This window comes from Carcharodon carcharias, chromosome 27, assembly GCF_017639515.1.
Source record: "Carcharodon carcharias isolate sCarCar2 chromosome 27, sCarCar2.pri, whole genome shotgun sequence".
Lineage (NCBI taxonomy): Eukaryota > Metazoa > Chordata > Chondrichthyes > Lamniformes > Lamnidae > Carcharodon > Carcharodon carcharias.
In genome coordinates, this window is record NC_054493.1 from 12,267,928 (window position 1) to 12,289,731 (window position 21,804).

The following is a 21,804-nucleotide window of genomic DNA, read 5'->3' on the forward strand; positions in this document are numbered from 1 at the left end:
TTCAAGCAACAGGTCAAGCATGGATGTACAAGATTCTCCAGCTCTCTTTATCCGCATCTTGTGGCCAGTTCTTACTTAGTATTATTTCTCCCAAGCCCCTCATTGTCAAATTTTATCCCTTTTACTTTAATTTTACTCACTTTTTGACCATGACCAGTGTATTTAATTCTATCCTGGTTGTTTTAGTCAGTTTCACTATGGAGAATGTGTCAATTCCTTGATGATGTCAAAATGTCTCATTCCCCTGGTCACATGAACCATTCATGTTATGCTGGGTGTCAAGGAGCTGCATATGTTTGGGACCCATTCTTCAGTGCAGGTTCACCATGGATTTCCCTGTGTTAGTCATTTTACATGTAACAAATCGCATACACACACTCAAACCGGTATCCCAAAACCATGTCTCACATTCTTCACTTTCAGGTGATCTCATCAAAAGATCAAAGTGGCTGTCAGTCTCAAGATCTTTGCTTATCTCCCCCAATATGTTGCTGAGGTTTCAAGTAGTGGCCAGGCTTTCAAATGTACATCTTTATTTTAAAAAAAGTTCATAGGCAAAGGATAGAAATATTTCCAAGTGTAATCTGTCAACTTATTCGTCTCTTCACTTTCCTGAATTCACCACAATGTATATGGGCACCAGATTGATATATTCCATTGAACTACACCCTTGATGAGTTATTCCAATTCCTTTACTGTTCAGTACAATACTTTCCCAATATTTTTAAAACAGAAAATAAACATTTCCATTTGGTTTCAGGTATCAACATATTTTGTTTGTTCTTTATTTTAGACGTCAAGCTGAGTTGATCTCCGAGGAGCAAATGAGTTTGAGGGGAGATTTGATAGAGGTGTTGAAGTTTATGACAGGTTTAGATAAGGTGGACATAGAAAAGCTGTTGCCATTAGTCGATGGTACAATGTTGAGGGAACATAGATTTAAGGTTTTGGGCAGGAGATGTATGGGGAATTGAGGAAGGAACATTTTTACACAGCGAGTGGTAACGACCTGGAACTCAGTGCATACAAAGGTGGTGGAAACAGGGACAATGAATGATTTCAAAAGGAAATTGGATGAACACCTGAGGGAAATAAACTTGCAGGGCTATGGAGATAGAACAGGGCAATGGAACAGACTGGTACGCTCTACAGAGAGCTGGCATGGAATCAATGGGCCGAATAGCCTCCTTCTCTGCCCGAGTGACTCTATGATCTAAAGAGAACAATTTCAGCTGCACCTGTCTCTCCAATGAACTGATGTCCCCATCCATTCTCGTAAATCTCCTTGGCACCCTCCCTGAGCACCTTACATCTTTCCTAAATCTGAGCCCCATATATAGGCTTCCTTTCTAGAGGGATAGAATTGAAAAGCAGGGAGGTTATATTCAACTTATTTAGAACCATGGTTAGACTAGACTGGGAGGACTGTCAACATTTGTGATCTCCATTTAGAAAATGGAAATAGAGGCAATGGAGAAGGAGCAACAAAGATTCACAAGAATAATCCCAGAACTGAGAGCATTTAACCCTCAGGAAAGGAGATGGTGAATTTCTCTAGAAAAGAGGAAGACTGAAGAGTGACCTGATGGTGATGTGAAGGGGTTCAATCATCCAATAGGGATTTCATGAGAAACCTCTTTACCCAGCGAGTGGTGAGAATGTGGAACTCACTACCACAGTGAGTGGTTAAGATGAATAGCATGAATACGTTTAAGGGGAAGCTAGATACATACATGAGGAAGAAAGAAATAAAAGGATATGCTGATGGAGGGAAATGAAGAGGGGTATGTTGAGGCTTATGCGGAGCATAAATACTGACATAAACAAATTTGCTGACCCTCCCACTTCAAATGTCAGAATGAACATGGCTTAGTTCTGGATGTGATTAACAGCAGCAATAACAGCAGAGTCCAACCTCATTAATCACTTGTGAACTCACTGGTGTCTCAGCAGGGTGGATAAGTCACTGAAACTCTTGGAGCAGGTGAACAACCTCTCCCCAGTGTGAACTCGCTGGTGTCTCATCACAGTAGTTGAATCACTGAATCCCTTTCCACACACGAAGCAGATAAATGGCCTCTCCTCAGTGTGAACTCTTTGGTGTCTCAGCAGGTTGGATGAATCACTTAATCCCTTCCCACATTCAGAGCAGGCAAATGGCCTCTTGCCTGTGTGAACTCGCTGGTGTCTCTGCAGGGTGGATACATCACTGAATCCCTTCCTACACTCAGAGCAGGTGAATGGCCTCTCCCCAGTGTGACTGCGTTGATGTGTTTCCAGCTGGGATGGGTAACTGAATCTCTTCCCACAGTCCACACATTTCCATGGTTTCTCCATGGTGAGCGTGTCCTTGTGCCTCCCCAGGTTTGACGATCAGTTGAAGACTCATCCACACACACAACACGTGTACGGTTACTCGACACTGTGAATGGTGTGATGTTCTTTCAGGTTGTGTAACTGGTTAAAGCTCTTTCCACAGTCAGTGCGCTGGAACACTCTCACTCGGGTGTGTGTGTCTTGGTGTTTTTCCTTAAACTAATGTTTTAAATCTTTTGAAGCAGTGGAGACTAGAACCAGGGGGCACAGTTTAAGAATGAGGTCTCCATTTTAAGACTGAGATTAGGATTTTTTTCTCTCAGAGGGTCACCAGTATGTGGAAATCTCTTCCCCAGAAAGCAGTGGAAGCTAGTTCATTCAAGGATTTTTGACAACCAAGGGAGCCAAGGGCTATGAGGGCAAACAGGAAAGTGAATTTGAGACCACAACCAGATCAGTCATGATTTCAGTGAATGGTGGAACAGGCGCGAGGGCTGAATGGCCTACTCCCATCTTCCTCAAACCGTCAAACATTTCTCCTTCTTGAGTCAAAAGCTGATGATATTCAGGAATGGATGAATTGAGTGCCTCTGTCTGATCTTGACGTGATGTCTGTTTTGAGATTTCTGTCTGCAAATCCTCTCCTTGTAATATCCTGTAAAAGGAGTTTACAAAAGTCATCACTGTCAGTCCAGGATAGAAATTCAAAACAGACAATTCTAATTGCCATGGAACATTTTTTCCTGTCTCGTTTCCCCAAATGCTGTAAATCTCCAACCCACAGACTGTCCCTCCATTCTCACTCTGCTGTAGCTAATATACATCCTCCCAATTCTTCTGAAGGTGCCGATTCATGCTGACCAACAGATCCATGCTCATCATTTCCTGACCTGGACACAGCCTCGACAGAGAGTTGGCATGGACTCGAGTTGCCAAAAAGACTACTTTGCTGTATGACTGAAAGTAGATAACATAGCTACAGTACTATACTACAAGACCAGAAATAATGACAAATGCACTGCACTCCTCCACTTCTGGCAACTTGTGCATCTGTTATTTTATCCTGAGGGGTCTTGACAGGGTGGATGTGGAGAAGATGTTTCCTCTTGTGGGAGAATCTAGAATTAGGGGTCACTGTTTAAAAATAAGGGGTTGCCCATTTAAGACAGGGATGAGGAGAAGTTTTTTTCTCTCAGAGCCATGAGTCTTTGGAACTCTCTTCCTCAAAAGATAGTGGAAGCAGAGTCACAGAATCAGAATCACAAAATCACACAGTGCAGAAGATGCCATTCGGCCCATCAATTCTGCACTGACATGTGAGAAACACCTGACCTACCTACCTAATCCCATTACCAGCACTTGGCCCATAGCCTTGAATGTTATGATGTGCCAAGTGCTCATCCAGGTACTTTTTAAAGGAGTCTTTGAATATTTTTAAGGCAGAGCCAGATAGATTCTTGATAAGCAAAGGTGGTGAAAGGTTATCAGGGGTGGGCAGGAATGTGGAGTTGAGGCCACATTCAGATCAGCCATGATCTTACTGAATGGCGGAGAAGGCTCGAGGGGCTGAGTGGCCTACTTTAGGGGGAAGTAGTGGCGTAGTGGTATTGTCACCTGCCTATTACACCAGATACCCAGGGTAATGCCCTGGGGACCTGGGTTTAAATCCCACCACGGCAGATAGATCTCAAATAAATACTTTTGTCTGCGTTTCATTGAGTCTACAGCACAGTCGGCTCAATTGGTCTGTGTCAGTACTTATGGTCCACATGAGCCTCCACCCACCTCTCTTCATCTCCCCCATCAGCAATCCTTCTATTCCTTTCTCCCTAATGTATGTGTCCAACTTCCCCTTCAATGTATTCGTGCTATTCACCTCAACCACTCACTGTGGTAGTGAGTTCCACATTCTCAGGTTCCTCATGAAATCCTTCCCTAAAGGTTAAATGTTCAGTTCTGGTATTGTTCTTGTGAATCTTTGTTGCCCCTTCTCCAGTGCCTCGATTTCCTTTTTCTAAGTGGAAATCACAAATATTAACAGCACTCCTAGTGTAGACTAACTATGGTTCTGAACAAGTTGAACATATTCTCCCTGCTTTTCAATTTTATCCTAGTAGAAATGACCCCAAATGGGCCCCAAATGAAAGGAAATTTGTGAAGTTCTTTGAAAGGCCAGAGAGAGGGTTTATGAGGACAGTACCAGGGAGAAGGGTCTTCAGTTAGTTGGAGGGACTGGAGCAGCTGAAATTTCTGCCTTTAGATCAAAGAGTCATTAGGGCTGAAAAGGAGGACATTAAGCCTGTTTAGTTCATGCTATCTCTCTGTAGAGCATAGCAGTCAATCCCATTGCCCTGTTCCATCCCCATATCCCTGTAGGCTTATTTCCCTCATTCCATCATTTCTGCTTCTACCACGCTCGCAGGAAGTGGGTTTGAGGTCATTATCACTCACTTTAAATGTATACGAGGTTCCTGGAGCACAGATGGAGGCTATTTGGCCCATCATGCTCATGCCAACTCTTTGAAAGACCCATCCAATTAATCCTTAAGCCCAGTGTGCTTGGAGTTTCAGAGTATTCAAGATGGTGTCAAAGACATAGTCATTACACAACATTAAAGCTCAATCTTTATCAATGATTTTGAAGAGGGGCCCTGAGTGTAATATATCCAAATCTGTGGACAATTAGAAAAAATGCATTTCCATAGCACCTCTCATGACCACAGGACCTCCTGAAGCAGTTTAAAGCCAATAAAATACCTTTAAAATGTTGTCACTGTCATAATATAGGAAACTGTAGGTAGGCCTGGGTAATCAAAATCAGTTTTAAAATTAATTGTTTTCATACCATATTCAGTATTATAAGAAACAATGTCAAGGAAGCCATCTTAAACTCTAACACATGGCTTCTTGCAGCCTTTTCATATTCTGAACTTTTCTTTATTTACTATATATTGATTCCATGTTAAAAACCAATCATGAAACAGATGATTATTCAATAATGAACCTTGATTAAGTTATCATTAGTGAATTCGTGTAGTAGACAATTATATTGTAAAGGATGGATCTTTATTTTTTTAAATTAATACTGTAAGAACCAAAATGTTTATTCCAAAAAGGAAAAAAGCAGAGCGAGCAGAAATTCTTTTCTTATTTTGATAAATTATAAGACGCTATATTCTGGCAAAGTCCAGCTCAAGAATACGGCTCATTGTTCCATCCAATCAAGATTACTAAGAAACAAAACTATTGTCTTCCACAAATTGTGTTTTTGAACCAGTCTATCTTGTATTAACCAAATGTATTAACTAAAGTTTACTGTATTAGTTAGCTAGCAGTCAGCAACAGATGTTTGAATAACTAGTGAACCTTAATTGAGTTACAAATAATGAATCAATAATGAATCAGTAGTTTTGGTAAAAGACAGTTGATTTGCTGGAAAAATGTAAAACCTTAATTGCTGTGTATGTGAAGAATGTGCAATGAAGATAAATGTACTGGCAAGAGAGACCTTCAAACCCTGATTAGCCTCAACATTTAAAACTGTATAAGGGATGGTATAGAATCAGATGAAGGGATAGCATGAAATAGTTCTATTGTATTCCTGTCTGAGATAATGAGAGTAGATGATGTAAGTAATTGGGGATCCAATTAAATTAATCGAGTAACTAAATTGACCAATTGTCATGTTACAACAAGCCCCACTCTGATGCGAGGTAATGGTCACTTTGGGGATAAAAGTAGAGGTTCCAAAGGTCTTCCTTGCTCGCCAAGTACGGAAGATTCCCGAGGCTGAGTTCCAAGGAAATTACTGTCAAAGAAGGAGCCAGACTCCCAAGGCCAAATTCCACAAGAATTGCTGCCAAAGGAGCCAGAGAGGGTTACGCTTCTACGGACAGATCACCCACATGACGTTGTACAAGTCAATGTCTTGAAGTTGTTAAGTAAACCTTTATCTTTTAATAAACTTCTTTTTAAATTTGCTATCCAGAGAATTCTGCCTTTGCTTTAATTGGTTAAAATCTTGTCCAAATTAAAGTTAATTTATTAAATGGCAAGTTGAGGGTAGATAAAATCAATTAAGTTACAGTTATCAAGATCAGGTAATGTGAATTTAAAACCTTGCATTTCTATAGCGTCTTTCACGACCACAGGATATCCCAAAGCGCTTTACAGCCATTGAACTACTTTTGAAGTGTAGTCACTTTGTAAAGTAGGAAACACGGCAGCAAACTTACACACAGTAAGATCCCACAAATAGCTACGTGAGCAGATGATCTGTTTTTAGTGATGTTGATTGATAAATATTGGCCAGGACTCCGGGGATAACTCCCCTGCTCTTCTTTGTAAGAGTGGCCATGTGAACTTCTAAATCCTCCCGAAGAAGCAGACATGGCCCTCAGGTCAATGTCTCATCCAAAAGACAACAGCTCCAACAGTGCAGTTGGCATTTGGAACGTCGGATGTGATTTTTGTCCTCAGATCCTGGACTGGGACTCGAATCAAGAATTTTCTGACTCAGAGGGGAGAGTGTGATCCACTGAGCCCCGGCTGACACTATAGAGAATGCAAAGTTAGAAGGGGAATATTATCCTTTGCCTCTGGTGCCTAAATCGAAAAATAAAAACCTTGTATAAAATACACGTATTTGAGGGACAAATGTTGAAGTGTTGCTTTAGAGCCACAAGTTTCGAGCACCTTTCTGTCTCCCTGTTGCTCATGTCAATGACAGCAGGTGACGGAGCTGAGGGCTGAATTTAGCTGAGAATAATGGAGTTGGGAAACTGCCATGGGTGTTGCACCAGGAGAGAGACAGGAAGGTGCTGGAGGACTAACTGGGAAATGGGCCTCCAACCAATCAGGGAGGGCGGGGGTGACTGGGACTAATGGTGATGTGACCCCTGGGGTTCAGTGCCCCTGTGTCCAAAGCGGGGAGTCATGGGAACAGGGCACAGAGGAGCTGGAGAGAAAGCATTTGGATCCAGAACATTGTGCACATCCTTTTACTCTGGCTGTCTTTGATCCTCAAATAATTTTCTGTTTTATTTTTAAACATGTTCTGTTCCATTAATAAACCTTTATTAGTAATAATATTTGATTTTGCTGGATTTTCATGATTAGATTTAAGCATTTTAGGGAGAGGGGCTGACAGGCTCTGTAACAGAAAGATGTCCCTCTCAGGTAATTGGCAAAGGAGCCAGAGGGGGAGATGAGATTTTATGTTTCATACAGTGAGTTGTTCTGATCTGCCTGAAAGCAGAGTTAATAGTATCTTTCCAAAGGGTAAATACTTGGAAAGAAAGAATTTGTAGAGCTGTGGGGAAAGAGCAGAGCAGTTGAATGAATCAGGGAATCCTTTCAAAGAGATGGCAGGGGCACAATGGGAATTCCAGACATTATTGACATCACTGTACATATTACAGACACACATTTATTTATTTAGCTGTAACCACAGATCCCCACAGTACAAAAGTGGCCGAACAGCCCATCATGCTTGTGCTGGCTCTTTGAAAGAGCTAATCAATTATTCCCACTATCCTGTCCTTTTCCCCCCATGAGCCCAGCAAACTAGTCCCCTTTTAGTATTTATTCAATTCCCTTTGTTGGATCTGCTTCCACCAACCTTTCAGGTGGTGCATTTAGGGTCACAACACCTCACTGTGTAAAGATTTATCTTCCTCATTTCCCCTCTGGCTTTTATGTCAATCACCTTCAATCTGTGTCTTCTAGTTAACAACCCTTTTGTCTGTGGAAACAGTTTCTCTTTATTTACTCAATGTAAACTGTTCATGATCTTGAACACCTCTATCAAATCTCCTCTTAGCCTTCACTGCTGTAAGGAGAACAATCGCAGCCTCTCCAGTGGGCTCTCATAACTGAAGTTCCTCATTCTTGTCACCATACTAAATCCCTGCACACTTTCCAAGGCCTTGACATCCTTCCTGAGTTGCGGGGCCCATATCTGGGGTTCACTTAGAGAGAAATAGCATCGAAAAGCAGGGAAGTCATGTTAACCTTGTATCGAGCTTTGGTTAGACCACACTTAGAATACTGTGAACAGTTCTGTGTCTCTATAATTATAAAGATGATAGAAAGGAACTGGAGGAAGATTCAGAGGGAAAATACCAGAACTGAGAGTGTTTAAGTTGCACGATGGATTGAATAGGCTGGGGATTCTTTCTCTGGGAAAGAGTAGGCTGAGGTATAACCGGATAGATGACTTTAAGATTATGAAGGCATGTGAGAAGGTTGATGTAGAGATGTGGAGATGTGTCCACATGTGGGAGAGACCAGGAACTGGGGACCATCAATATAACAACATAGTCACTAATAAATTCGATGGAGAATTCAGGAGGAGATATTCTTTGCTCAGGGGGAGGTGTAAATGTGGAATTTGCTACCACAGGGCATGGTGGAGGTAAATAACATATATTTAAGAGGGAACTAGATGAACACATGAGGGAGAAAGGAAGAGAAGGTTCTGCTGACGGGAGGTGATGAAGTAGAATTGGAGGAAGCTCATATGGAGCATAAACACTGACATGGACCAACTGAGTTCCTGTCAGAACGAACATAGTTCAGTCCTGGCTGTAATCTGTGAGCGTATCTACACCACGTGCACTGCAGCAATTCAAGAAGGCAGCTCACCACCACCTTCTCAAGGGTAATTAGGGATGGGCAATAAATGCTGGCCCAGCCAGCGACGCCCACATCCCATAAATGAATTTTTAAAAAGTAGCAGCAGCAATAACAGCAGGATCCATTCTCTGCAGTCACGTGAAGTCGTTGGTTTGTCAGCAGATTGGATGACTGAGGGAATCCCTTCCCACACTCAGAGCTGGCAAACGGCCTCTCTCCAGTGTGAACTCGCTGCTGTAACAGCGGGTGAGCAGAAAGTGTGAATTTCTTTGCAAACTTGGAGCAGGTGAACGGCCTCTCCCCAGTGTGAATGCGTAACTGAATTTCCAGCTCAGACAGGGATCTGAATCCATTCCCACAATCCCAATATTTCCACAGTTTCTCCATGGTGCTGGTGTCTCCCCAGGTTGGATGATCAGTTAAAGCCTCCTCACACACAGTATATGTGTATAGTCTCTCCCCGCTGTAACTGTTGCTCAATCTCCTGCTGGCAATTGGGGGGCCTGTGAACCCGTTGGTGTGTCAGCAGGTGGGATGAATGGGTAAATCCCTTCCCACAATCAGCAGAACTTTCTATTCCTTCCTCCCTCATGTTTATTTAGTTCCCCGTTGTGAGACCCGCATGCTTACCAGGTTCTGGCCTCCGTTCTTTGAGAATCTGGGGACTGCCTATAGTCCCAGCCATCCCACCTTCAGCTCATTAACATTCCACTGAGGGTTAAATAGCTTCGGGGCAGCTGACATCAGCAGGAATGTATTTCCCATTGAATTTTCTGAAGGGGTGGCGAGGGCCATCTGAAAAATCCTGCCCTAGAAATTTCCCCCGCATTCCCAAATGACGAGTGACTAGCTCATATTGATGGACCCCAGTTCCAGTCTCCCAAGTGTAAATCTCTCTATGTCAGCCATATTAACTCCTACATCATCTGTAAGTCCTCAGACTTCAGTTTGTAGAGCAAAAAATCCCCAGCCTGTTCAAATTAAAATAAAATACTCTCAGTTCTAGTATCATCCTTGTGAATCTTTCTTGCACCTTCATCAGTTCCTCTCTATCCTTTCTATATTTATGGACACCCAGAACTGTGCGTTCTAACCAAGGCTCAAGACAAGTTTAACATGACTTCTCTGCTTTTCTATGCTATTTCTCTAGAAATGAATCCCATAGATGGGCTCTACAATTCAGGAAGGATGTCAAGGCCTTGGAAAGGGTCTAGGGATTTACTACAGAGCCAGGAATTTGGAACTTCGGTTATATGAGCAAACTGGAGAGGCTGGGGTTGTTCTCCTTAGAGCAGTGAAGGCTAAGGGGAAATTTGATAGAGGTGTTCAAGATCATGAACAGTTTACATGGAGTAAATAAAGAGAAAGTGTTTCCACTGACAAAAGGGTTGTTAATCAGAGGACACAGATTGAAGGTGATTGACATAATAGCCAAAGGGGAAATGAGGAAGTGAAATCTTTACACAGTGAGGTGTTGTGACTCTGAATGCACTGCCAGAAAGGCTGGTGGAAGCAGATCCAACAAAGGGAATTGGATAAATATTGGAAGGGGATGAGTTTGCAGGGCTCATGGGGAAGGGCAGGAGAGTGGAGCTAATTGAGTAGCTCTTTTAAAAGAGCCAGCATAGGCACGATGAGTCAAATGGCCTCTCTATGCTGTGACATTCTGTGATCACAGATAACTAAATAAATGTGTGTCTGCAATATGTACAGTGATGTCAATAATGTCGGGAATTCCCATCATGTCCCTACCATCTCTTTGAAAGTATTCTTTGATTCATTCAACTGTTCTGCTCTTTCCCCACAGCCCTGCAAATTCTTCCCTTCCAAGTCTTTCCCTTTGGGAAGATACTATTGAATCTGCTTCCAAGCAGATCAGAACAACTCACTACATCAAAATAAAATCTCATCGCACCCCATGGCTCCTTTGCCAATTACCTTAGAGGGACTCATTTTCTGTTAAAGAGCCTGCCAACCCTTTTCATCTGCTTTCCCTAATGTGCATAAATCTAATCATGAAAAGTTCAGCAAAATCAAATATTTTTACCGATTTATTGATGAAACAGAAAATGGTTAAATAAAAATTAGTTGAAGATCAAAGGCAACCAGAGCAAAAGGATGTGCACAATGTTCTGGACTCAAACAGTTTCTTTTTGTCTCCTCTTTACCCTGTTGCCTTGACTCCCCCATTTTGGACACTGGGACATTGAACTTCAGGGGTTGTGTCAGCACCGGTCCCAGGTGCCCCCTCCCATGCCCCAATTGATAGGAGGTCCATTTCCCAATCAGTCCTCCAGCACCTTCCTGTCTCTTGATTAGCACGATACCCCTGGCAGTTTCCCAACTGGGCTGCAGGCCCCTTTATTTTCAGCCACATTCAGCCCTAAGCTCTGTCATCTGACTGTCATTGATATGAGCATTAGAGAGACAGAAATGTGGCAGAGTCTCAAATGCGAAGCCAAAATTTGTGGCTCTGAACCAACACTTCAACATTTGTCCACCAAATACTTGCTGTTTATATGGGGTTTTTATTTTTAGATTTAGCCACGAGAGGCAAAGATCAACTTTCCCTGTCCAAAGTTGTCTGGATTATGGTGTCAGCTGTGACGAAATGGATCACAGTCCCATCTCTGAGTCAGAAGGTTGTTCGTTCAAGTCCTAGTTCAGGGACCTGAGAACAAAAATCACACCCGCCCTTCCAAGTGGCACCACTGAGGGAGTGCTGCACTGTTGGAACCGCTGTCTCATGAATGAGATGTTGACCCAAGGTCCTCGTCTGCTGCCTTCAGCAGACTTTGAAGTTTCCACGGCCACTATTTTGAAGAGCAGGGGGGTTATCCCCAGTGTCCTGGCCAATATTTATCAATCAACATCACAAAAAACAGATCATCAGCTCATTATCACATTGCTGTTTGTGGGATATTGCTGTGTGTAAATTGACTGCCTTTCCTACATTACAACAGTGACTACACTTCAAAAGTACTTCATTGGCTATAAAACGCTTTGGGATGTGGTCATGAAAGATGCTATATAAATATAAGTTTTTAAATTTAAGATTTATATTACCTGATCTTATCTGTAACTTAAATATTTTCACCCACCCGCAGCTTGCCCTTTAACGAATTTACTTTGGTTCAGACAAGACTTTAATCAATTGAGGCAAAGGCAGGATTCTCTGGATAGGAAATTTAAAATGAATTTTATTAAAAGAAAAAGGTTTACTCAACAACTTTAAGACATTGATGTTTACAATGTCATGTGGGTGATCAGTTCATAGAAGCATAGCCCTCTCTAGCTCCTTCTTTGATAGTAATTCTTGTACAATTCACCTTCTGGAGTCTGGCTCCTTGTTTGGCAATAATTTGCTTGGAACTTGGCCTCGGGAATCTTCAGTACTTGGCTAGCAAGGAAGACCTTGGAACATTTACTTTTATCCTCTTGTCTTTTACTATAACAACTGATTCGTTATTGATTCATTAATCGTAACTCAATTAAGGCTCATGACTTAATTAATCATCTGTTGCTGACTGCTAGCTAATGAATACAGTAATATTTAATTAATAGATACTGTGAATACAAGATAAAATAGCATTCTTATTTACTAATCATGACCGGATTGAACAATGAGCCTTATTCTTGAGATGGACTTTGGCAGAATATGATGTCCTGTAGCTTATCAAAATTGGAAAAGAATTACTTTGTATAAAGAATTTCTATTGGGTCAGCAGTCTCAGGAAACATTTCGGTTTATACAGTGTTAATTTTAAAAATAAAGATTCAGCCTTTACAATGTAGTTATCTATTACATCAATTCATTAACGATAACTTAATCAAGGTTCATTACTGAAATCCATTAAGTATAGATTGATTTTGTAAGTAAGAAGTTACAGAATGTGAGAAGACTGCAAGAAAACCATGTTCCAGTTTAAAATGGCTTCCTTGGCCTTGTTACTTATACCAATGAATATATTATGAAAGTGATTGATTTTTGAAACAAAATTGGACTACCCCAGACTACATATAGTTTCCTACATTACAACATCAACTACACTTAAAAAGTCCTTCATTGGCTGTAAAAGGCTTCAGGATGAAGGCAGAGCTAGATAGATTCTTGATAAGCTAGGGGGAGAAAGGTTATCGGGGGTAGGCAGGAATGTGGAGTTGAGGTTACAATGAGATCAGCCATGATTTTATTGAATGGCAGAGCAGGCTCGAGGGGCCGAGTGGCCACAGCTGCTGCTGATTCTTATGTTCATATGACTTTCTGTGGTCGAGAGAGATGCTAAAGAAGTGCAATTTTTTTTTCTAATTCTCCACAAATTTGGATATATTCAAAATAATTGATAAAGGTTAAGCCTTAATTTTGTGTATTAACATGGTTTTTAACACCATCTCGAATGCTCTGTGAAAATTCACACAGCATTGTGGTTATTTGGTTTAAAACACAGCGAATGATTGTGATTTGCAATCTGATGTCTGCAAGTGGTGCAGGAAGCAGATTCAACTCTGTCTTTCAAAAGGGAACTGGATAGAGTCTTGAAAGGAAAAGAAAATGACAGGATGATGGGATTAATAGGGTAGTTCTTTCAAAGGGCTGCATGGGCACGATGGGCTGAATGGCCTCCTTCTGTGAGCCTCGTGTGCATTGAAAGCGAGTGGTAATGATGTGGATCCCACTTTCGGTGAGGGTGGTAGAAACAGGGATGATGGAATGATTTCAAAAGGAAATTTGGGGATAGAACGGGGCAATGGGACTGACTGATTTGCTCTAAGGAGAGCCAGAATGGACTTGATGGGCCTAATGGCCTCCTTTTCTCTGCCCTAATGACTGATCTAAATAGAGAAATTTCAGTTACTCCAGTCTCTCCAAGAAAGTGAACTCCCTCATCTCTGGTGCCATTCTTGTAAATCGCCACTGCACCCTCTCTAAGAACCACACATCGTTCCTTACATTTTGAGCCCATATTTAGGGTTCTTTATCAGGGACAGAAATGAAAAGCAGGGAGGTTATGTTCAACTTGTTTTGAACCGTGGTTAGACTACATTGGGAGGACTGTCAACATTTGTGATCTTCATTTAGAAAAAGGAAATAGAGGCACTGGAGAAGGGGCACCAAAGATTCACAAGAAAAATCCCAGAACTGAGAGCATTTAACCCTCACGAAAGTCTGCGGCTGCTTTTCTCTAGAAAAGAGAAGACTGAAGGGTGAGCTGATGGAAGTCTTTAAGGTTATGAAGGGGGTCAATAATCCAATAGGGATTTCATGAGAAACATCTTTCCACAGTGAGTGGTGAGAATGTGGCACTCAATACCATAGTGAGTGGTTGAGGTGAACAGCATGAAAATATTTCAGGGGAAGCTAGATACATGCATGAGGAAGAAAGGAATAAAAGGATATGCTGATGGGGGGAGATGAAGAGAGTGGGTGAATGCTCATGTGGAGCATAAATACTGACATAGGCTAATTGAGCTGACTGGCCTGGCCATGTGCTGTAGACTCAATGGAACAAAAACAAATGTATTTATTTCAGATCTGTCTGTAGTGGTAGGAAAAACACAGTTTACTACCCAGGATAAAATATGGGTCTTTCGTCAGCTTTTGTGGGTCATTTCAGTGGAAATGTGCCCTCCCAGGTTCAAAGAGCATCAGTCCCCTGGAAGCAAAGTTGACAGATTGGCCAGTCCAGCAGAAAGAAACCCTTCAACTGTCCCACTTCACCAACTATTAGAATGAACATGGTTCAGTCCTGGATGTGAATAACAGCAGCAATAACAGCAGAATCCAACCCCTGTAATCACTTGTGAACTCCCTGGTGTCGCATCAGCTGTGATGACCGAGTAAATGCCTTTCCGCACTCCGAGCAGGTGAATGGCTTCTCCCCGGTGTGAACCCTCTGGTGTGTCCGCAGATTGGATGAATTACTGAATCTCTTCCCACACTCATAGCAGCTGAACGGCCTCTCCCCGGTGTGAACACGCTGGTGTGTCAGCAGGTGGGATAGCTGAGTGAATCCCTTCTCACACTCAGAGCAGGTGAACGGCCTCTCCCCGGTGTGAACTCGCTGGTGTTTCTGCAGATTGGATGAATCAGGGAATCTCTTCCCGCACTCGGAGCAGGTGAACGGTCTCTCCCCAGTGTGAACTCGCTGGTGTGTCAGCAGATGGGATGAATCACTGAATCCCTTCCCACACTCGGAGCAGGTGAATGGCCTCTCCCCAGTGTGAATTCGCTGGTGCATCAGCAGGTGGGATGACCGACTAAATCCCTTCCCACATGTAGAGCAGGTGAACGGTCTCTCCCCAGTGTGAATTCGTTGGTGCATCAGCAGGTTGGATGAATCACTGAATCCCTTCCCACACTCAGAGCAGATGAATGGTCTCTCCCCACTGTGAACTCGCTGGTGCATCAGAAGGTTAGATGAATCAGTGAACCTCTTCCCACACTTGGAGCAGGTGAACGGTTTCTCCCCAGTGTGAACTCGCTGGTGCCTCAGCAGGTTTGATGAATCACTGAATCCCTTCCCACACTCAGAGCAGGTAAATGGTCTCTCCCTGGTGTGAACTCGCTGATGTGACTGCAGATGGGATAACTGAGTGAAACTCTTCCCACAGTCAGAGCAGGTGAATCGCCTCTCCCCAGTGTGGACTCGCTGGTGCATTAGCAGGTTGGATGAATCACTGAATCCCTTTGCACACTCAGAGCAGGTAAACGGCCTCTCCCCAGTGTGAACTCGCTTATGCGTCTGTAGGTGGGATGAACTAGTGAATCCCTTCCCACACACGGAGCAGGTGAATGGCCTCTCTCCAGTGTGAACTCGCTGGTGTGTCTGAAGGGAGGATGAATGAGTGAATCCCTTCCCACACTCGGAGCAGGTGAATGGCCTCTCCCCAGTGTGACTGCGTTGATGAGTTTCCAGTTGATATGGGAAGTTGAATCCTTTTCCACAGTCCCCACAATTCCATGGTTTCTCCATGGTGCTGGTGCCCTTGTGTCTCTCCCAGTTTGATGATCAGTTGAAGCCTCGTCCACTCACAAAACACCTGTATGGTCTCATCCCACTGTGACTGGTGGTGGTTTTCTCAGGCTGTGTAACTGGTTAAAATTCTTTCCACAGTTGTACACTGGAACACTTTCACTTGGGTGTGTGTGTCTCACTGCTTTGCCAGTCACACCGATGTTTAAATCTTTTAAAGCAGACAGAACAGACAAATATTTCTCCTCCTGGATTCCAAGACTGGTGGTGTTCAGGTCCTGATGAAACGAGTGACTCTGTTAGATCTTGAAGTGATGCTTGATTTGAGATTTCCCTCTGCAAATCCTCCCCTTCTAGTATCCTGTAAAGGGAGTATACAAAACTCATCACTGTCAGTACAGGATAGACATTCTGAACAGACAATTCTAGCTCCTAAGGAAAATTCTATCCTCTGTCTATTCCCAAAAGCTATCAATCTTCACCCTACACATTCTCCCTCCATTCTCATTCTGCAGTACCTATTACACACCTTCCCAATTCTGATGTAAAATGTGTACATATAATTATTGTTGTATATTACATACATTTTAGTCCATTTTATATGACTAGAAACACATTACAAGAATAAAAATAATAATAAATGTATATTATATATGTGTAATATGTCCCATATAACAACACTAGATATATATTTGTCCTACGTTAATTTACTGTCCCCTTAAATGTCAGCCATCCCATGGGGAAACCACTCCTTTAATTGTGAACATTAGGAAACAGACCATCCTTTTAGCCAGACAAATAAATGTGTGTTAATTTTGCTTCCAATCTCCACCCCTCCATCATTTTCACATGGTCCGTCTCTGACACTTCCCTTCCCTTCCTTGACCTCTCTGTCTCAATTTCTGGTGATAGACTGTCCACCAATATCCATTACAAGCCTACCGACTCCCACAGCTACCTCGACTACAGCTCCTCACACCCCGCTTCCTGTAAGGACTCCATCTCATTCTCTCAGTTCCTTCGCCTCGGTCGCATCTGTTCTGATGACGCTACCTTCAAAAACAGTTCCTCTGACATGTCCTCCTTCTCCCTTAACCAAGGTTTTCCAGCCACGGTCGTTGTCAGGGCCCTCAACCGTGTCTGGCCCATCTCCCGTGCATCCGCCCTCATGCCTTCTCCTCCCTCCCAGAAACATGATAGGGTGCCCCATGTCCTCACTTATCACCCCACCAGCCTCAGCATTCAAAGGATCATCCTCCGCCATTTCCACCAACTCCAGCATGATGCCACCACCAAACACATCTTTCCTTCACGCCCCCTGTGGCATTCCGTAGGGATCATTCCCTCCGGGACACCCTGGTCCACTCCTCCATCACCCCCTACTCCTCAACCCCTACCCATGCCCATGCAAAAGATGCAACACCTGCCCCTTCACTTCCTCTCTCCTCACTGTCCAAGGGCCCAAACATTCCTTTCAAGTGAAGCACCTGCATTTCCCCTAACTTAGTCTACTGCATTCGTTGCTCCCAATGTGGTCTCCTCTACATTGGAGAGACCAAACGTGAACTGGGCAACCGCTTTGCAGAACACCTCCCTGTCGCTTGCCATTTTAACACTCCACCCTGCTCTCTTGCCCACACGTCTGTCCTTGGCTTGCTGCATTGTTCCACTGAAGCCCAACGCAAACTGGAGGAACAGCACCTCATCTTCCGACTAGGCACTTTACAGCCTTCCGGACTGAATATTGAATTCAACAACTTTAGATCTTGAACTCCCTCCTCCACTCCCACCCCCTTTCCATTTCTTCCCCCTTCCTTTTGTTTTTTCCAATAATTTATATAGATTTTTCTTTTCCCACCTATTTCCATTATTTTTAAATCTTTTATGCCCTACTAGTCTTTCCAGCCCACCCCCACTAGAGCTGTAGCTTGAGTGCCCTGCCATCCATTCTTAATTAGCACATTCATTTAGATAATATCACTACCTTCAACACCTCTGTGTTCTTTTGTTCCTTTGTCTGTGACATCTTTTGATTATCTGCTCCTACCACTGCTTGCTTGTCCCTACAACCACACCACCACCACCCCCACTTCTCTCCACCCACCTTAAACCAGCTTATATTTCACCCCTCTCCTAATATTCATTCAGTTCTGTTGAAGGGTCATGAGGACTCGAAATGTCAACTCTTTTCTTCTCCGCCGATGCTGCCAGACCTGCTGAGTTTTTCCAGGTAATTCTGTTTTTGAAATAAATGTGTTAATCTGAGAGAGAAAAGGATGTCAATGTCTTTAAGAGAGTGAACGAGACCTGGACCAACCTTTCCAAAATCTGCACCCTCCCTGGATTCACTTCCTTTCCCTTCAGTTCCTACAATTCAGCAATTTAAACCTCGAATTAGAAAAGAAATGGAAAGGGGGAGAAAATAAAGTGTTTTACTCACAGATGTTGGACACAGGAGGAAGTTTAGTCCGTGTGAAGCTCAATCTTCAGTCCCCCAAAATCAGGCGCTCTGATTGGCTGGAGGACAATAGTCCTTCCGGACTTCCGGTGCTTCCTGCCGTCAGCCGGTTGCCTGGAAACCTCGAGAAGGTCTGGCGGGAAGGGGAGGGGACAATGGGTGGGGGCGGGGGCGGCGCCGGCGCTCCTGTGTCCGCGCGCCTGGCCCACTTGCTGTTTTCGGCAGTGTTGCGTTGTGGACGTCACAATGACTCAGTGGTTCGTCCCCAGCACGCGGTGTCCCATTGGGAGCAATACGACTGGTTACAGAAGCAAATTACTGCGGATTGGACAACAGCTCAGCGCGTCTGGAGGTCAAAGTCTCTCCCGCTCCCACGTGGCCTCGGGTTCCGCTTCCATATTGTCTTCATGCGGGGCGGGGGCGGTGTAATTCGTACTGGTGAGCTGAAGGATTCGGATCATCCAACCAATCAGGGCTAGGTCTTTGTGCCAGTAGCTCCACGGAGCTTCCTCTATTGTCTGAATGCTGAGGTTGGATAATGAGTTTGTAAACCCAAGATAAAAGCAAAATACTGCGGATGCTGGAAATCTGAAACATCAGAAGAGTCATACGGACTCAAAACGTTAACTGTGTTCCTCTCCACAGATGCTGTCAGACCTGCTGAGTTTTTCCAGGTATTTTTGTTTTTGAGTTTGGAAACCTGTTCATTGCTGCCCAGCAAAGCTGCTGGTGCTCTGGTGCTACTCCTATCTCTCTGAATGCACCAATTTAATTTTGAAATTATTTGTCTTTGCTTCCACCATTCTCATAGGCAGAGTCCCAGGTATGACTGCTCGCTGTCACAGTATCCATAGTATCTATACAGTGTAGAAAGAGGCCATTCACTCCATCAAGTCGACACTGGCTCTCTAAAAGACCATTCCATGTAGCCCCATTCCCCTGCCTTATCCCTGTAACCTCACACATTCTCAGCCTTGAATATACTTAACAACCCAGCCGCTACAGCTCTCTGCGGTAAAGAATTCCACAGACAACCTTCTGAGAGAAGAAATTCCTCCTCATCCCTGTCCTAAATGGGCGACCCCTTACTTTGAGGACCCCTTACTCTGATCCTAGACTCTCCTTCAAAGGGAAACAGCCTCTCAGCATCTACCCTGTCAAGCCACTTAAGAATCTTATATGCTTCAATAAGGTTGCCTCTCATTCCTCCAAACTGCAGTAAGTACAGGCCCAACCTACTCAACATCCCCTCATAAGAAAATCCGTCCATATCTGGGATTAACCTGCTGCTGCTTCAGGAGAATTGGGAGAGTAAATATTCAGTACAGCAAAGTGAGAACGGAGAGTGTGTCTGGGTTGACTTTTAGGGAATGAGAGAGGAAAGAATTTTCGTTAGAAACTAGAATTGTTTGTTCTGAACTTCTGTCTGGTACTGACAATGCTGACTTTTGTAAACTCCTTTTACAGTCTATTAGAAGGGGAGGATTTGCAGATAGAAATCTCAATCCAAATGTCATATGAAGATCTGACAGAGTCGCTTGATTGATTGGGACCTGAATATCATCGACGTTGAATCTAGAAGGAGAAATATTTGTCTGTTCTGTCTGCTTCAAAAGATTTTAAATATTAGTGTGACTGGGAAAGCACTGAGACACACACACTGGCGTGTTCCAGTGCACTGATTGTGAAAAGAACTTTAACAAGTTATGCAGTTGAAAGAAAATCACACAATTCACAGCGTGGAGAGACTGTACCCCTGTTCTGTGTGGGGGAAAGGCTTCAGCTGAGTGTGGAACCTGGAGAGACACAAGGACACCCGCACCATGGAGAAACCGTGGAAATGTGGGAAGGGATTCAGATCCCCTTCAGAGTTGGAAGCTCATCGATGCAGTCACACTGGGGAGAGACTGTTCACCTGCTCTGAGTGTGGCAGAGGATTCAGATCCTCATCTAAACTGGAGATTTATCTATGCAGTCACACTGGGGAGAGACCATTCACGTGCTCTGAGTGTGGGAGGGAATTTATTCATTCATCCCACTTATGGACACACCAGTGATTTCACATCAGGGAATGGCTATTCATATTCTCCGAGTGTGGGAAGGGGTTCAGTCATTCATCCGCCCTGCTTATGCACCAGTGAGTTCACACTGGGCAGAGGCCGTTTCAGCTGCTCTGACTGTGGGAAGGGATTCAGTGATTCATCTCACCTGCAAACACACCAGCGAGTTCACATTGGGGAGAGACCACTCACTTGCACCAAGTGGGGGAAACAATTCACTCAGACATCCAGCCTGCTGACATACCATGTCACTCACACTAATGAGAGACCCTTTAAATGTTTTGACTGTAAGAGTGGGTTCAAAAGTGCTGCAAGTCTGACGGTCCACCAGCGCATTCACACTGGAGAGAGGCCATTCACCTGCTGTGTGCGAGGGAAGAGATTCACTTAGTCATTGCGCTTGCTGAGGCACCAGGGAGTTTACAAATGATTACAGGGGTTGGATTTTGCTGTTATTGCTGCTGTTAATCACATCCTGGACTGAACCATGTTCATTCTGGCAGTTGGTGAAGTGGGAGGGTCGGGGGGTTTCTTTCTGCTGGATTGGCCGGTCTCACAACTTTTCTTCCAGTGGTCCGATGCTCTTTGAGCCTGGGAGTGCACATTTCCATTGAAATGATCCACAAAAGCTGATGAAGTGCATTTATTTTATCCTGGGTCATAATTAGTGCTTTTCTTACCATTATAAGTAAATCTAAAATAAATACATTTGTCTCTGTTCCATTGAGTCCACAGCACTGGGCCAGGCTGTCGGCTCAATTGGTCTGTGTCAGTGTTTATGCCCCACATGAGCCTCCTCCCACCCCTCTTCATCTCCCTCATTAGCATATCCTTTGATTCCTTTCTCCGTCATATATGTATCTGGCTTCCCCTTAAATGTATTCATGCTGTTCACCTCAACCACTCGCTGTGGTAATGATTTCCACATTCTCACCGCTCGCTGGGTAAAGAGGCTTCTCATGAAATCTTTATTGGATTTTTGAACCCCTTCATAATCTTAAAGACTCATGGTCTGAGTTTGATTCCCGGCCAGGGAAACACTCTTTCTTGGCGCTGTGAAGACTATCATCATTAACATGAATTCCTTATGAAATGAAACCACTTCTGGCTGTCCCTGTGGGGTGAGAAACAGAGTGAATCTTCCAGCTGGGTGATTCTTCATCAGAGCTGGAAAAGTCAGAGATGCAGCAGGTGGAAAACAAGTGTGGAGGTGGAGGGAGGGAGTGAGAGGACAAAAGGGAAGGCCTGTGATAGGTTCCAAGACATAATAAATAAACTGACTGAAGAGATGATGGCACAGTCTAACTGTGGGTGGAAATGGGGCAGATTTTAATTCGCTTAAACTGTTTAAATGGGCACA

At 43.7% G+C, this 21,804-nt stretch overlaps 2 protein-coding genes across 2 annotated transcripts in view; one reads left to right on the plus strand and one right to left on the minus strand.

Annotated features, from left to right (window-relative positions):
- The window catches only part of LOC121270426 (gastrula zinc finger protein XlCGF8.2DB-like), a 34,071-nt gene that overhangs the window by 6,806 nt on the left and 5,461 nt on the right, over positions 1-21,804 (plus strand). The window lies entirely within an intron of this gene.
- LOC121270393 (gastrula zinc finger protein XlCGF57.1-like) overlaps positions 13,090-21,804 on the minus strand; it is a 46,330-nt gene continuing 37,615 nt past the window's right edge. The window contains exon 2 of the mRNA XM_041175694.1: positions 13,090-15,930. Coding sequence (XP_041031628.1) covers positions 14,748-15,930 — 1,183 coding nt within the window. The 3' untranslated portion in view covers positions 13,090-14,747. The remainder of the gene's footprint in view (positions 15,931-21,804) is intronic.